The sequence below is a fragment of the Amblyomma maculatum genome, chromosome 1, assembly GCF_055883805.1.
Source record: "Amblyomma maculatum isolate TAMU_Amacu chromosome 1, ASM5588380v1, whole genome shotgun sequence".
NCBI classification, from domain to species: domain Eukaryota; kingdom Metazoa; phylum Arthropoda; class Arachnida; order Ixodida; family Ixodidae; genus Amblyomma; species Amblyomma maculatum.
This window is the reverse complement of record NC_139344.1, coordinates 314,840,193-314,858,322: the sequence shown is the minus strand read 5'-3', so window position 1 is coordinate 314,858,322 and position 18,130 is coordinate 314,840,193. Positions and strand designations below refer to the sequence as shown.

Below are 18,130 nucleotides of genomic sequence, written 5' to 3'. Positions count from 1 at the left end.
CGGCTTGTCCCATGGATTGCACCGCCGCCTCGGTGCCTGTAGCCCTCCCTCAAGGAACTGTGCCCGTCGCACCGATTCAGTCTTCCCTTCCAAGGCCAACTACAGCGTGTCAGCCCCTGACACCACCACAGATGCCGCCAGTGAGTCGAGCCTCGCTTCCACTTGCTGCTAACTCGTTCCGCGTCACCATCAAGCCTACATTGCGCTTTGATATAACGACTATCCCTCCCCGGTGTGTCCAAGCCACAATTGACCAAGTTCTAGGTTCTACTAACTACTGTGGATTTGTCGTCCATCGCCCATCGAACACCATTACGGTGAACTTGCCATCCTTGGTGGACGCCCAGAAAATGTGTGCAGTTACTCAAATTCCCCTGGATGCGAATGAGCATGTCCCAGTGCAAATATATTTTGCCTCTGGCCCTGACACCCTCCGCTGCGTCGTTTACCATGTTGACAGCAGAAGTCCTTCTGAGGAGGTGCGAGCAAACATTCGCTGTTCAACTCACTCAGTGTTGCAAGCACGGCCTCTGGGGCGCAGAGGTTCATACCTACTCACTCTACAAGGCCCGCTGACTTTGCCTGAGTACCTAACCTATTATGGTGCGATTATCAAACCACAGCCCTTCCGACCTCGTCGTATATTTTGTTATCACTGCCATAAAGAAGGGCACATGCAAAATACCTGCCCTAATCCGGCAGCTGTGGCCGACATGAATGAACCAATAGCGCTTTGTGCCCTATGCAAATCGGCGGACCATGACATGCGCTTGTCCAAAGAAGAAGAGAACGAGGCCGTCGCGCAAGCCGCCTGGAAAAGAAGATATTCCTACAAGTAATCGCTTCGCTGCTCTTACATGTGAAGAAACCGACTTCCCTGCACTTCCTTTACTTGACCCACCTGCTCATCATACGTCTTCTCAGCATGGTTCATACGCACAAGCGACCCACCCTCGTGGATCAAATGGTACACCAAAACGGCCAGTGCACCAATCACATGTGGATGCCGCAGATGAAGACACTGTTTTAGACAATGCCATTGCAGAGGCTCGCCAACGTCTAGACGAACTCACCCAGCTCCGAGAACAGCGTCGCTCTCACCCCTCTCGAAGAACTATAATACCTCGTGATAAGATTTCAAATGAATCCCCTCGAATAAGCAACAAACCACAATCACGTGCAGATAACACGTTAACCCCGAATACCCCGACAGTGGATAAAATATTAGCCCTTATGGAGCAAGTGACCTCCCTCATCGTAGAAGCTCTTCGGCCTCGCAATGGATAATGCACTGTCTCTGGTGGTGCAGTGCAATTGTCGAGGCTTTGCGAATAAGGCCTCTGAAGTGAACATCCGTCTTCGCGACAAAAAGCTAAAGGCGTGGGCCTTCTTACTTCAAGAGCATAACTCACTTCCTCGCCTTTCAGGATTCTGCGCTTACCATTCACCTTCCATTCCTGATCGCCGTTGCATCACCTCTTCCCACAGCCCAGGTAAATCTGCAATTTATATTCACACTTCAGTTCCCCACACACCGATCGACCTTTCACGCTGGTGTAACACACGCCAAGAGGTGGTAGCACTCCTAGTTAAGCCTGTGCGCACGCCACTTATACTAGTTTCCTTTTATGGCCGTCCTGGTTCCGCATCTCCTAATCTTGGATGGGTTCGTTTTCTGCGTTCTACCTACTCGGGTATCTCTATTCTAGTCGGTGGAGACTTCAATGGCGCACACACCTCGTGGGGTTACCCATCGGATTCTCCCAGGGGTGCACACATCCAGGGAAGCTTTTCAGATAATTCTTTTCACCTTTTAAACCACCCGCATACATCTACCCGTCCACGAGGTGGGCCTTATTCACCTGATTTGACTTGGTGGTTAGGCCCTGGTAGCCCTCGTTGGGCTGTTGAACCAGATACCTGGGGTAGTGATCACAGTCCTATCTTTATCTCTCTCACTCCTTCGCGGATACGTAAAATACGCCGTAGCGTAAGAATAACATCTTGGGACTCTGTACGCGCAGACAATCGCTTATCTGATTTCACCCCATCATCAGCATTGTCTACTCTCTCTGCTGTTCTTGCATCCCACACGATTACCACCACTGTAAATGAAGACGAGCCAAACCCGGACATCCACCTCCTAAATCTTTGGGCTCTGCGTCGCCAGGCAGATCATTATGCTGCTCGTAACCCCGATGACCCATCGGCTATCCCCGCTCTTCACCGGGCTACCGCGCGTGCGAGGCGGTATGAAAAGCGTCTAGCAAGGCAACGTTGGGCTTCATGGTGTGAGCGCCTGTCCTCCAAGCAGAGTAATCGACAACTTTGGAGAGTGTTTCACGCCATGGAGCGCTCTTCTCAAGTTTCTGATTACACAGAGAGAATTCGCCTTGCTATGAATGTAGATGAGGACACATTTGCAAAACAGGCGGCCAGACAGTTTTTTCCCCACTATGATTCCACCTCAACTTCTCCACCTTGCTTACCGGTTACCGAACCCCCCGATGAGATTACTTCTGACCTAACCATGGCAGAGCTGCTGGCCTCCATTGAACGCCTCAAATCTAACTCTGCTCCCGGCCACGACGGCATACCTAACTCCTTATTCCGCAACTTGGAAGGGACTGCTTTGCAGGCCCTGCTTGATGCATTCAATGACGTGTGGCATTCTGGTGTCATGCCGGACGAGTGGAAGCATTCTATTGTTGTTCCAATACCGAAGTCAGGTCATCCTCCAGTTTCTCTCTCGGCCCTTCGTCCAATTTCCCTGACGCCAACAATCTGCAAGCTTTACGAAAACATTCTCGCCACTCGCTTATCGTGGTGGTTGGAATCCCATGATTGTTATCCAGAATCCCAAATTGGCTTCCGCCCGCAAATAGGAACGGAGGACGGTCTTGCTACTTTGGCTGCTGACGTGCTTCACCACTCTCCGCACAGTCATCTTGTTAGAACTGTGATCGCTACAGATATAACAAAGGCATATGATAACATCCTTCACTCAGCCATTCTTGCCTCCCTAGAAACTCTTGGTATTCCTCACAGGTTTCTCCTCGCCATTCACGCCTTTCTAACAAATAGAACATTCAGTGTGCGTGTCCATGGAAAGCCCTTTGGTCACTTCCCCTCAAACAGAGGAGTGCCCCAGGGCTCCGTTCTCGCCCCTACTTTATTTAATGTGGCCTTCATTCCACTTATTCGAGCCCTAGAGGCCATCCCTTCTATACGGGTGCTTGCGTATGCCGATGATATAACCTTATGGTGCTGTCACCCAGATACGTCTGTCCATCAGGCGGCCCTCCAGCATGCGCTGGATATATTGACATTTCGCCTCCCTCCTTTGGGCCTAACTCTTTCGCATACAAAATCCTGTTTCATTCGAATTGGAAATAAAGCTGGCTTACGGAAAGCTCCCAATATAAATTTTATGATAGATAATACCCCAATTCCTCAGGTACAAACCGTTCGCATTCTTGGTCTTCTTCTACATTCCTCTGGGACTGGCACACCGTGGCTGACAGCCATCCGTAAGACCGCTCACGCTACTTTAGGCCTCATTCGTCGCATAGCTATGCGCTCTGGCGGCGCGCGTGCTCACACGGCCCGCCAGCTTGTTCGCTCTGTCCTCCAGCCACGTATAATATACCAGGCACAGTTTCAACGTCTCACCCGCAGACAGTGGGACTCCCTTGAGGCCATCAATCGTGAGGCTATGCGTGCAATAACGTACCTCCCCCGCCTAACACCCATACCAGTACTTCAGGAGTATGCCCAGCTAAATACGCTCACTGAACTCGTTGATCAGCGGACGGCAAACAGAGCTCGCAAACAGTCTTTACAACTACATCATTTAAAGACACTACCTCCATGGTCGTACTGCCAGCTCACGGACAATCGCCCCACTGCTTCCCCGTCGGTATCATCCGCACATCTGCCTGAAGGGTGCATATTATATACCGATGCATCACATACTGCAGAGCGAGGAGTTACTGCCGTGTATAGTCCCTCTCATCCGCATCTCAACACTCACGTGACATATACCGCGGATACGTGCACCCCTCTGGCACTGGAACTCCAAGCAATTTACAATGCTATACATTCCCTCCCACCAGTTCCTACATTCAATGCAGTTCATCTTTACACAGACTCTCTCACTGCCCTTAAACAGCTTAAGGCCGTTCGACGCACATTCCAAATAACACAGTCCATACATTTGCTATGTCCAAAGTACCCATGTCCTATTCGCATACACTGGATTCGCGGCCATGCTCGCGATCCCCATAACATACAAGCAGATGCTATGACGCATATAAACACATCAGACGATCCACCACCTTCCCCTCTTCCCCCAGATCCGTTCCTGTCCCACGTTTCCGATTCGCAAGTTCTGCGCCACCGAACACGCGCTCTCATTCCTCCGTGTTCGCACCCTCTCCCCCGTAGTCTTACTCGGCAGGAGGAGGTGACAGTGCGCCGGATCCGGGCAGGGGCGGCTCTGACCCCATCTGTTCGACATCGATGGCGGGAAAAAGACCTACCAGTGACTGACAGGTGCCCTCACTGTGACACTCCACCTGACGTCTGCGATGTGCGCCACTTGTTGTGGACGTGTCCATCAACAACGCACATCAGGCAACGGATAATCATGAAGGTGGGCCTGCGGTGGAATCGCGATAGTGATTATGACAAATGGACAATGGACAATCGCTATACTGCCAACCTTCTCGAATTCATAAGCACAACTGGACTACACTCCTTCTTTTAACTTTCTATCTCCTGCATCCCATTCCCCCTTTCTCAACTTATGCCTTGTGGCAAACGCTTCGAAAAAAAAAAAAAAAAACTGTCAACTGTAGGGTCCTCTGAGCAGCGTCACCTGGCGACAGATAGCGGAAATATTGCAAAAATGAATAATAGCGGGTGTAAAGCATGCCGAACTCGTTGCTTCAGTGGCGGAATGGATTGACACTACTTGCCTCAGCACCAAGCGCGTAAAACAGATGTTCGAATCCTGTAACATGGCCTCCGAGATCACCTCCGCGCGCACGTTTCTCTCCAACCGTTCCAATCGGCCGAAGAGAGTGTAAGTTGGAAAAGGGGCGTGGCAGCGTCTTTCGCCGCACCGCGGCGCTCGCCACCTATGCATCAAGTGTTCCGCCGCAGCTTGGCGCAAACTATAAAACACGAGTTTCCTCAGCTTGCGCTCGTACCACAGTCGAGTTGCCAGCTTTAAAATGCCACGGGCAAGACGGTAGCCAACAATTTCGCTATATTTAAAGTACTAATAATATAAGGCCCACATGCGCAAAGTTAGGCAGTGACTACCCCAAGCATGCATGCGTGCTCTGGTGCTCTCTACTGCGGTTCCGCGTCTTTTTTTTTTTTTTGTCAGTGTGTATATACACGCCGTACATTTGCGAGTTCATTAACTCGCTAAATACAGTATTTACGAGTATTTACCTCCTCAAATACACAATACAGTATTTACCTCCTCAAAAATAAATTGGGTATTTCATCTGGATCTGCAGCCTTTGAAGTGTTTAACTTCAGCAGTGGAGCCACTATTCCCTCGTATGTCAACTGCAGTTCGTCCAGTTGCGGTAGATTATTATGTGGCGTGAACTGTGTTGACGAGCTGAAATTTTTAACTGAAGTGATTTCTAACGATCTAATAAAAATTCTTTCTGAAGCAACAGCCGAAGAATTGAGCACCGCCCGCTCCGTGCACCACACGTGCGAAAAAGCGGCCGGCAAGCATGCCGCGCGCCGCCAGGCACGCGGCTGAAGGTCAAACTCCGGCGTGCGGGAAACGCGCCCCAGCTAGCCCAGCGAAGCTTTGCTTCAAAAGAATTCCCGAAACTCTTTCCAGATCGTCTTCGTCATATATGCGCTGCAAACTATTGCCTTGTGACGTTCTAAAGTACGCGTGCTCTTCTTTTTACATACGAACAGTTTTTTCTGTGTGCGCTAGCAAAAAAAAAAAACATTGGGTCATTATGGTCAGGTTAGGAAAGACTCAATTGCTCGATTGTTCCACGTCCTGTAAGCGAGAGCAAGCATATTTTCTTTTCTGTGAGAACCTTGCATTAAAATGGTCATATTATCGGTCTTAATGCCCCGCCGGGGTGGTGCAGTGGTAAGACGCCCGACCACTGTCCGGAGTTCCCGAGTTCGAACCCGACCACGGCGGCTGCGTTTCGATGGAAGCGAAACGAAGTGGCGTCCGTGTGCTGTGCGATGTCAGCGGACGTTAAAGATCCCGAGGTGGTCGAAATTAATCCGTAGTAATCATCCACTACGGCTCTCCTTTCTCTCTTTCCACCTTCACTCCCGCCCTCATCCCTTCTCTTACGGCGCGGTACAGGTGTCCACAGAACAAGTGTGACAGATACTGCGTCTTTACCTTCCTGTGAACCAATTATGATTATTACCGGGCTTAAAATAAAGATCGCCAATGTCGGAAAGGATATGATCAGGAAACTCTAATTGTGGCCCATTCCCTCTTTTATATTTTCTTGTGGCTCTGGGTTTAATCTTTGTATCTGGAAGTTTTGACGATGGCTGTATTGCTTCCTTTCAATCATCGGCATTTTTCATCTGCTTGAGGGCGGGCGAAGTGGCGTATTCAACACCGTCAGAAATGTCAGAACTGTTTTTCTTTAGCTCAGAGAGCACAGTGTCGTACTGGTCTGATAGATGTTGGATTGATCTTTCAATCTCGAGGATTTTTTTTTTCATTAGTCGAGATAGAGCGTCAACCTTTGCCACAATTGGAAGCAGTAGAGAAATTTTGCCTCTCAATTTGTTTAGTTGATCATCAATTCTACACTCATGTGGCCCCTTGGTCGCTGCATTACTCTTTTCAATGGGTCATCTACAAGTCGAACAATTACAGGCCGCCTTAGAGGCTTCGCCTTTGTTACGAAAGGCAGTAACAGATATCCAGAGCAGTTTTATTATGACAGGAGTTGGTGTACAATTTACGTGTTGAAAATAAGCCATCATTCGATATGTTCGCATGGAATAGCGCTGATACACTCATTCTTTTAAATACAATAACAGCTTCAGCAAATGACCATCAGCACAGTTACAATATAAGTGGGGGTAGTAGTAGCGGCAAAAGGAACGACTGGCTTATCGAAAACACGGAATAATTTTTCTGTCAATTACGTAACGTCCGCTCGAAGCTCAGCTTCGCTGTCTGAATCCACACAAATACCGTAATCGATCTTTCTATCTTTTTTAATGCAGCGTGGTGGCCAAGCGGTTTAGCATTCATGTGCTTGTCTCAAGGTCACGGGATGGAATCCTGGCTGCCGCATTTCGATAGATGCGAAATACAGAAACATCGGTGTGCAGCTCAACATTCGCGCATATTAAAGAATCTCGATTGGCAGGTATCGATCCGGGGCCCCTCTAAGCACCCCTCACAAAACCCCAAGAGTCGCTTAGAGGTGATGTACGATCTTGGTTTGATTTTTTTCATTCCCTCCAAATGTTCCTCGTCACAAGCTGCAAACGTACTAGCATACAAAGTCAGGGGCGAGTGTTGCCGACCACAGCGGCAAAAAGTATTGCGTCAGCTGCAAAACGTCAGTGACCTATGACGGAAGCTCTCTGATTCGCCACATTTCCCTTACAGCCTAAATTTGGCGCAACGTACCAGTATGCGTGACAGTCTTTCCAGAAATGGCTATTCTTTCCTTTTCTCGAAACTATATATATATATATATATATATATATATATATATATATATATATATATGTTAGCCTCTTCGCTCTATTTTGTACTCCTTACCGCATTTGCTTTTTCCAAGACTAGCATAACAAGTAAACACTCAAGAAAAACTGCTTTAAGAAGCGAAATTGTCACATTCCGCGTTGGTTAGCCAGTGGATGTTCCGTGCCTAAGGGGCCATGACGAGACGGTTGAACGTATACGGTCTTTGTCATTTTCTACATTTCCTAACTTTATTCGGTTTCAAATAAAATGCCATACACGTAGGCTACTTGCTGTTTGCTTTAAAAAAATTGTTTCAGACATGCCACTGTTATAGCTGCCACCTTTTTTTCGCCAGATGACTAACTGTGGAAAAAAAGGGAATAACAGAGTACGGCATGGATGGCCACAGCTAACAAGCGTGCCTTTCGCTAACCGCTATTGCATCGCCAGAGGAAATAAAAACATTGGCTAAATTTTACCCTGCATCGACGTTTAACCTAAAAGCTGTTTTTCGGCGGGCAATGTTTTCAATATTTTCTTCTCCCGATAGATCAGGAAGCGCGTCTGGTTTTCAGATACCGATAGAAATAACGCAGTTGTCGAAACCGCAGCATCCCTACCTTTTCTGCGATCGTTCAGCGATTTGGACCATTTCCTTTTCACCGTGTAGAGCGGAAGCACTTTTAGACGATGTTTTTATATGATGCGTCAAAACGTTGAAAGGCCTCGTTGAACAGTTAATATCAAGGAAGTTTCTCACGGCAGCATGTTCGTAGCAATGAGTGACGTTTCAGGTAAAAAAAAAAATGGCATGCAGTGTTTTTGACATGCATATGATATGTTCACAAGCAAAAACGTGCCGAGAACACAGCGAACTTTCACGTTCTTATTTCTCTACTATTTATTTTGATGTCAAAGAGTGAGTATTGGCGGGCAGATAAAGAATAAATGGCAAACAACAGTTATCAAGTTCTGAAATGACGAAAGACTGCAGTGGAAGCCAGAAAACAAGGACGTTTAAATCCTCAAAAAAAAATGAAGTACAACGATTAACACATCCCGCTGTTTGAGCGCAAATATGTTGCCAGCCCTCCTATTTCCCGACGTCTAATAAAAGCACACAATTCTTTTTTTATACTTAAGTTAATAACATTCACTTTAAAAAAAATGAAACTGTTAAGACGCAATATGTAAGGCAGTAACCTTAAAATTGTGTAAAAATCTTAAATAATTAGGCTCACGATTAAAAACAAATGCGAACCAAAAGGACGCAAAATGCGAGAACAGTCTTGTTCTTTTCAGTAAGCATTCCTCCCTTCACACTGCCGACTCCCGGCGGGGCAGTTGGAGCATGGCTGTGCCCTCTTGCAGTGCGGCTCGCCTCGCTGCCGCGATAGACTGTGTCAAAAGCCACGCACCAGCAATGCCCACAGCTAGTGAACCCACGGTCACCGCGGACAGCACGCTGACCAGCACAGAGTTTTCTCGCGCCATGTTTGCCACCGCCCGTAAGCAACCTTGCGTGTATATCACTCCTTCCACAGAACCGACGGGCCTCTTGGACGTGTCCGTCATACCGTAGCCGCACATGACGTTGGGCAAACGTCCCGGATTTCGACAGCAGGAGTAAGGTACGCCGCACCGCTCACGGCTGGGGTTCCACAATGTACAGTTAAAGTAAGCGTTGTGCTGCCAGTCGAGGTAGCCCTGGGACGAGATTCCGCAGCACTTTAGAGAAGACTGGAGTGTGTTGACGAGGTTCTCCATGTCTGGGTCATCCCTGTAGATGACGACGGCGCGCCGCAGAAGGGTCTCGAGGCGCGAGTTTCTGGGCGGATTCAACGTGGACCAGAAGAAGCCAAGCATGGCTACTAGGACTGCGCTGACCACGACGCCCGACAGGCAGAAGCCGTACAGGCAGAGAAGGCGCGTGTTCTCGCGAAGCGCCCCAACGCAGCCGAGTCCGGCTATGACGAAGACAAGGCAGCCGACTACGATGAAGAACACGGCGGGGTCGAAAGTCAGGTCGACGTAGCGACGCAGTATTCGCACTTTGACTGTGAAGAGGTAGACACCCATGAGCAACGTCGTGCATCCAAAGAACCAGTAGACAAAGTTCATAAGGAACAATATGCCCTTCAGGAATACGTGAACGTTCATAGTGATCCAGCCGCCTCACTTTGCTTCAGCGCCTTTCGTTACCCCTTCGAATTCTTCTCGAGATTAGTACGCCCGTTTCTTTTGCTCCCATCTCAGTCATGTGATTTATCTACGCTTATCTTCCTTGTTATCGTCATTGCTAAAGAAACAAACAATAATTCTGTTATGTCACGGTGAACGGTAGGCACAAATATAAGCAGAATTGTTACAAATAATCAACGCCGGTTGAGTCTTCCAGTTTCCTGCTGATGCTGTCGTATCCCACACGTGTCTTTTTATGTTTTGACGCTTCGAATGTCCTCATAAAGTTCAAAACGGAGCGAGGATATAGCAACTCATTATAGCACTTAAAGGCAATGCAGCCGACTACACGTATTTGTGCACATTTCTACATCGAGTGCTTCGCATTAGGACATTCTTGTGTAGGTCATGAATGCGTGATTTGCGGAATCGCGAATCATTGAAATAGATGCAGAAGTTTGTGAACATGATGAACATGTAAGGTAAGCAGGATGTAGGTAAGCAGTGGGGGGAGACGCTATGCAGAGGCGTTCCTCGTTTCTTAAATTGTAGGGCTTAAAATATTAAGTCCTACGAATGGCCCACTGCATAGCTGGAAGCTGTCGAACAGTTATCTTAACTTACTTATTAGCAACAATTCCATCAGGCTCGCACTAAAGTATAGTTTTATTTTTCACATCTAAACGTTCTTGCTAGCTAGGAAAAATTGACCGCATATTTTGCCGCCCTTGCGCATTGCGGTACATAGCGCTATATTTTCAACGCAAATTTCCGCTTCGTGCCATTTTTCTAAAAATTCACCAACAATTTTTGCGTTCAAGAATTAACCTGCTTATACTTTTACATTTCAACATTCGTGATACTCGTACTCTTCTTTATCAAAGCGGAATCTTCTCATCTGCTTTATTTCAGGTTTCATTAATTCGTTCGTATGATATGCGCCGCCAAGATGACTCATTGGTTCGGTGCTTGACAGCTGAGCCCGAAGACGCTGGTTGGATCCTAGGACTGATGCGGCCGCGATTCGATGGAGGCAAAGCACCCATTACTGTGCGTTACATAACACAAGGAAGGGAGAAGGGAAGCAAAGACTAAGGAGGGTGGCTGATCCTGGTCTGGGACAGGTAGGGGTTAGCCTGCAACCGAATTTTTATCTGTTGTAGGCCGTCATTTCACCCGCCACCGCTTCGGTGGTGGACGACGGCTGTTGCGGCGCGCGTCTTTCGCTCCCTCTTCTTTTTCTTTCTTCTCTACTTTCTCTCTTCTGTCCGCACGAGGCAGCGGAGGTGGCTCAGCTACAGAGCCAGTAGCAGGCCTGTGCATTTTATTTTCCTTCTTCCTACAGCCACAACAACAACAACAAAGGTAGCAGAGCCTTTTATTGCGAAAACCCTTCTTGGCTCATGTATGGCGTGGACAGGATTTGTAGGCAGCATCTGTGGACAGAGCGTATCCGCACTAACTGTCAATAAAGAAAAACATTTGCGTTGGCTTAGCTCAGTTAGGCCAGGATATACGTAGCGAGAGCTTGGTTTAACTTTGGTTTGGCTCTATCGGTTAAGAAATTAAAAACACGATTCATCATCATCAGCAGCAGCCTGATTATACCCACTGCAGGGCGAAGGCCTCTCCCATATTTCTCCACTTAACCCGGTTCTGTGCTAGCTGCACCCACTTGACCCCTGCGAACTTCTTAATCTCATCCGCCCACCTAACTTTCTGCCGCCCCCTGCTACGCTTTCCTTCCCTTGGATACCAGTTTGTTACCCTAAGCGACCATCGGTTATCCTCTCTTCGCACTACATGTCCTGCCCATGTCCATTTCTTCTTCTTAATTTCCACTAGAATGTCGGTAACTTGAGTTATTTCTTTGACCCACTCTGCACGCTTTCTATCTCTTAATGTTACCCCTATTATTTGTCGTTCCATAGCCCTCTGGGTTGCCCGACACGGTTGCGTATCGGTATATGTGTAAACAAGTTTATTCTTATAATTCTTGCTCGAGTTTTTGCGGTTGTTGACGCAGCATTTCATCCGTGCTAACCGGCACGTTAACCACCATTGCCTTTATGCCAAATTGGAAGTTTCGCCACTTCATATGATCGCGTATCTGCACAAACGGTATCGGTGGTGAAAGCCATCGTTCGGCGACATCTTTGAACACTGGTAAACCTGGCCGCATTAGCGGGTACCGATGCCCATGGCTACGCTGTACATGGGAATCCGTTGTTTAGAAATAGACCATTACACGTAGCGCGAACATTAGCTGCTAGGAGCGCATTGACGGACCATTCGGAGAAAGCTAACTACAAAGTTGGCGACATGATTGTATTTACTGTTTGCACGTCCCACCGACGCCACAGCCTTTCACACACGGAATATACAGAACCAAAGTCCTTATATACAAAGCCAGATTCCAACATTCTAGTTGCCGATTCGCTCGTCGCCAGCGGTGTTCGCTTATCCGGCGCGTCTTGTGATTCTTCCCAACATTCTTCTTGTTCTCGTAGGGGCATCCGCTCGACGTATTTGTCGCTTCGTGTCTGCGTTTGGTTCTACCCACTTTTCAGGTTACGCTTAGTCTTTCGCGCTTCATTCTTACGCTTACGGGCCTCTTCATGCCAAGCAGCCTGCAGGCAAAGAGTGCATTACACACGCTCACCGTCAACTTCTTCCCGGGCCCAACTGGTTGCCATACCAACGGCGCATGCGCAGTTCTGGCTACGGCTGATCACGCGAAACTCAGCTCTGACTGCCGTAGTGTAGCTCTCGCTAAAAAAACATTGTCGTCACTGGGTTTCGAACCCGCGCCCCAAACGAACAGATCAGCTTCCATGGCTCAAGTATTTCGCCGCAGCCGATTATGGCTCTTGTAGATGCAACACACTCCAGCGGTAAACATCGTCGTGTTCATGAAGTTCCATCTGTGTCATTTACCCTAGGTAAATACGTCATCTGACATTGTGCGGTCCGCTAGCAGTAACGACATGCAACATAGTCACTCTCGCTGCGACTAGCGCGTGTCTTTCGCCAAGGTTCGACACCCTTCACAGCAGAGTTCATAGCAGGTGCCGCTTTGGGACTTTAAAGCCCATCTGCCATATTCTTACGATGTACTAATCAACCGAACATCACGGTACAGACTGACAATTTTGGGACTTTCCAAGTTGTGGTCTTTTTAATCAATCAAGTACGGTTCATTTAGATTTCAAATGTAAAAAAGACCCCATGACACGCGTCAAAGTGAACGGTTTTTAATTAATTTGGCTACCCGCAGTGTTTTCAATGCACCGCAGAATCTCAGCTCGAGTACGTATTTGAATGTTTCCGCCATCAAAACGCAGCCACCGTGGGATCCAAACAGTGAATGTGGATCCACACACCGCGTATCTTTCTGCCATCGTGATATGTAATCATTGACTGCACCAATAGAGAAAAATTGTTTCTCCCATATCCCCGTGTAAGCATGCAGCGATCTTGACTTTATTACTAAAAGGGTTTGTTTATGACAAGTTTTCAGCCCGCTTGACGGCAGCATTGGCATGCCAGGGCATATATATGTACTAGGTTTCGAAGCATTTCACGCAGCATCATTTTCTATCAGATCGCATTACGGATGAACGCGTACTCGCTTCCAGTGAGCTTTTTCGCCTCTATAAAACATAAAGCACGCAGAAGTGAGCACATGTGAATACTGTCCATGACGTCACGCACCAGAGAGCCTGACTGGACGAGTCTCCCCGAGAGTGCTCTCTGCGCTTCGAAAGGGAGCAGTGGGGGATCCTGCGTGATGTAGTGCGCGCGTTTGATTTCCACACTTTCGTTCCGCGAATACTGTTCACTCCGTGCCGCATACAATTTGGCCTGGGCAGCAAGAGAATCACAGCGAATAATATCTTTCAGAGTTGCGTTTTCTTCACGCAAATTCTTATTTGCATCGACTGTGCTCTTGAGGACATCCTTCATTTCATCATATTGTTCACTGATTAATGATATACCTAAGAACGGGTTCTACAGCGGCAAGCCAAACTTGGGCTTACCCACATTATTAATGCGCAAGCATTACTTCGCTATGTTCAAAGATTTCTACAATACCAGTTGTTGGGCGAGTTGGTGTGCACGGTGATTCATAACAACAGCGCGACAGACGGGACATGGAAGAAAGGACGTGTTGTCGTCCTTTCTTCCACGTCCCGTCTGTCGCGCTGTTGTTATGGGTCACAGATTTCTGTTGCAGAACGTGTACGCAAAATCGTGCCCGCGGCAGTTGTGAGTAATGAGAAGTGGTAGAGGTTAATGAGTGGTGTCAATCGATAGAGGGTGACGAAATGTTGTATCCGAAAAAATAACTAGGCCAATAAGTGAATTGGCTACTTAATTAGAATAACTAGTTCACAGGAAAGGAAAGGCGCAGTATCTGTCACTTGTTCGGTGGACACCTGAACCGCGCCGTAAGGGAAGGAAGAAAGGTGGGAGTGAAAGCTGGTTGGTTGGTTGGTTTGCGGGGTTTAACGTCCCAAAGCAACTCAGGCTATGAGAGACGCCGTAGTGGAGGACTCCGGAAATTTCGACCACCTGGGGTTCTTTAACGTGCACTGACATCGCACAGCACACGGACGCCTTGCTTTTCGCCTCCACCGAAAAGCTGCCGCCGAGGCCGGGATTCGATCCCGCGTCCTTGGGAACAGTAGTCGAGCGTCGTAACCACTGCGCCACCCCGGCGGAGTGAAAGCGGTAAGAGAGATAGGGGTGCCGTAGTGGATGTGACGTCACGCAACCGAAAGCAGAACCGAAAAAGGGCATAGAAAGAGACTGGCGCGCAACTTGAAAGTACCAAAAACTAAAATGGATAAACAAGAAGTGAATTAAGCAATTAGAAGCAATTAGAAGCATCAACAGCAGCATCCGTGTTTTCGCATTACTCCAATGCAGATTCTGCAGTGCTCTTTATTTTTTTCCAAATGGGTCCGATGCAGGTAATTGATGGACAGCCCTAGTCCAAGCTTTCCCACTGAACATTTACGACCATAATTGAGCAATTATTTTATACATGTCTGCTCTTTCTAAAGAGCTAGCTACATAAAATTTCACAATTATTTCATATAATTAATATCGCCTAAATGACTTCATGTGCCACCGTGTTCAGGCGGTAAAGTTCCGAGCTCTGAACAGTAATACTGTACTGAAAGCTGCATGCTGTCCCCGGCGACCATTTAAGGAGCAACAGTTAGTAATGTGTATGTTCCAATCTTTTTAGCGCAATTTACATGAACGCTAGAACCAACGCCATGAAATTATTTCAATCGTATAAAAATGCTGTTTTACGAATCATCCAGAATAGTAATTTAGGGCAAGTCTAATACAGGTAAAGGATAGAAAGAATGCGTGTACAATAGTATGCAGGTACACCGGTGTGTTCAGCCCAGCTACCGGCATTGCGGAACCCACAGCATCATTAATTCAACAGCCCCATTTGACTAGTGCTATTTTTCGCGACAAGGAGACAACGACCGCGTGTCTACGTGTGTATGGCCCACGGCAATTCAATGTTACCGCAGACAAAGAAATTACCTGGATGTCGCCTTCAGCGTGCAGACTAAACCCGAAGACTACGAATTAAAGACCATGAGCTCATCGACACCCGGCGTTAAAACTTCCGAAGACGCGACGCAGAATACAGGCCGGGAGACCAAACCTATGTATGGATGCCGAATCGCCGTCGCGGGTTAAGTGAAAAGCTTTTGAGGCGATATTTCGGCCCGTACAAAATGCTCCGCCGCATCGGCCAGCTGGATTACGAAGTGATTCCCGACGGTGCGACGACATCCCAGAGGCACCGGCTGCGCCCATAGATCATGCATGTCGTTCCCCTTATGCGCTAAAGAGCATTGATGTTTAATGTTTTATGTTGATGTTCAGATTTCTGTGTTTATTTTGGAACATCAAGGCTAGGTTATTAAGGAAGGAATAAATATTGCGAACCATTTGAGCTCAATTTGTTTTCGACCAGCAGGCGGAATTGTAGCGACCTTTTTCCTGTTTGTTGTCACGGCTTTATCACTTTGTTTGTAGCGCCAGGTGCGCCCCCGAAGGATTGCAACGAAGGCCTCCGCATTGTGTTCCTTTGGCCTGTTATCTAGATTGTTTCTCTGCGTCTTTAAACTGAGCACTGCCCAATCTACGACCGCCGAGCACGCTTACTGCTATCGCCGCCGCCGATTCGCCTTACTCTTTTTCTAGCGCAAGTCAGCCCAATAAAAAGTTCATTTTAGCGCCATTTGCTGCCTTTGGCATTGCCATGACCATGTGACAATATAGCCAGCAGGGTTTGGTTATTTTGCTGTGCCTTTTTGCAACGATGATAATGACTGCCGCCGGAGAAGCTGGAACGATATGTTTTATAGTTTCAATATAGAAACGTCTAGTAACCAATTGAAATATCACGCTTTAGCAGATATTTGAGGGGTATTCAAGCTCCATGTTCCAAAAAATTCGATATTGTTAACTTCAGGATTGGAAAGTATGCGATAGTTAATTTCTTGTGCTGAGGACCATATATCATTGGTATGACAAATGTATGCGCGTGAAAGAAATGTGATAGCCGTTTCTTGAAGCGTTTGAACAAGAGGCCTCTTTCGGAGGAACTGCTGCTGGGCAGGACAAGGATGTCTCGGCTCTTTGGCGTTTTTTGTGCGCCACCGGACTCGATTCCCGCTTGTAAAGCAAACTGCCATGCCTGTATATGTTTCATATGCCCTCCCCCACATCGTCACCCATCGTGATCCTTTTTCTTCTCCCTTTCCCAGTGCAGAGTAGCAGGCCAGATTTTAAACATTCCGGCAACCTTTCCTTCCATCCCCATTCATCCATTCATCCATCCATCCGCCCGTCTGAGTGTAGCGCAATCGAGTTGTGGCGCTGAGGGCGGTTTGGCTGAATAGAATCAGCCGGACTGACTTCAAAGATGAAGAAAATAAAAAATATACGGCGTTCGTGCACTTGCACAGCGCGTGTCGTTATCGCGGACGTATTATACATCGTCGAGTTTTTAGTGCTTGCCTCCTGCTCGCATGACTTAATTCTTGGCTGGGATTTCCTTTCCCGCCACAACGCTGTTATTGACTGCGCCAGCGCCCACGTCGCCTTCTCTGCGCTCTGTGATGCGGTTCTTGACGATGCGCCATATTTTTCTTGCGCCAAACTTGCTGTGGCCGACGACATCGACATTCCGCCCAACTGTACTGTGATTGTTCCTGTGAGTGTGTTTTTTTCTTTAGACGCGACTGTTCTTTTTGCGCCTTCTCCCATGTTCGCTTCTCGCCGTCAGCTCCTTCTTCCCTTCGCTATCATCGATATTAACCGCAGTGCCGCTGACATCGCGAATGCCTTGATCATATTGAAGTTGCTGGCCTCATCTCGCCGTTTATGTTCATGTATCACAGAGTGCCCACGTAGCCTCCCAATTACCGCTTCTTCCAATATACCGAGTTGGGACCTTTTTCAATCATCTGTGGCCAGTGATCTCGATCCGACTTACCGAGAGCAACTGTTTGCTCTCCTTAACAAGTTTCGTTCTTCGTTTGACGTTCAGACGACTTCATCAGGCCGTGCGACTGAGGTTACTCCCCACATCGACACCGGCAGTCATGCCACCCTTCGCCAGCGGCCTTGCTGTGTTTCGCCTACGCAGCGCCATGTCATTGCTGAGCAGGTCGACGACATGCAACAACGTGATGTAATTCAGCCTTCGTCTAATCCATCGTCGTCCCCCGTGGTACTTGTGAAAAATGAGGATGGCTACATACGATTGTGCGTTGACCACCGCCATCTCAACAAAATTACCCGTAAAGACGTATACCCACTACCCCGCATTGACGACGCCATCAATTGTTTCCAAGGAGTCGAGTTCTTTTCGTCCGTGGATCTGGAATCTGGCTATTTGTAAGTCCCTATGGCTGAGTCTGACCGACCCAAGACAGCCTTTGTTACCCCTGATTGACTATATGAGTTCACCGTGATACCGCTTGGTCTTTGCAACGCTCCTGCTACGTTTGAGCGAATGACGGACAACTTACGCGGCCTCAAATGGAACATTTGTCTTTGTTATTTGGATGATATTGTCGTTTTCTCTCCCCATTTTCCGACGCACCTCATGCGCTTGCACCAAATCCTGAGCTGTCTCACTGGCGCCGGTCTTCAACTTAGCCTGAAGAAATGTCGTTT

At 47.8% G+C, this 18,130-nt stretch overlaps 1 protein-coding gene across 1 annotated transcript; it reads right to left on the bottom strand.

Annotated features, from left to right (window-relative positions):
* Positions 1-8,611: 8,611 nt before the first annotated feature.
* Positions 8,612-9,969, bottom strand: LOC146207163 (tetraspanin-33-like). Its single transcript, XM_084587087.1, has one exon. It carries the CDS (start codon positions 9,884-9,886, stop codon positions 9,044-9,046), a length of 843 nt encoding a protein of 280 aa, XP_084443213.1. The 5' UTR covers positions 9,887-9,969; the 3' UTR covers positions 8,612-9,043.
* Between the last annotated feature and the right edge of the window lie 8,161 nt (positions 9,970-18,130).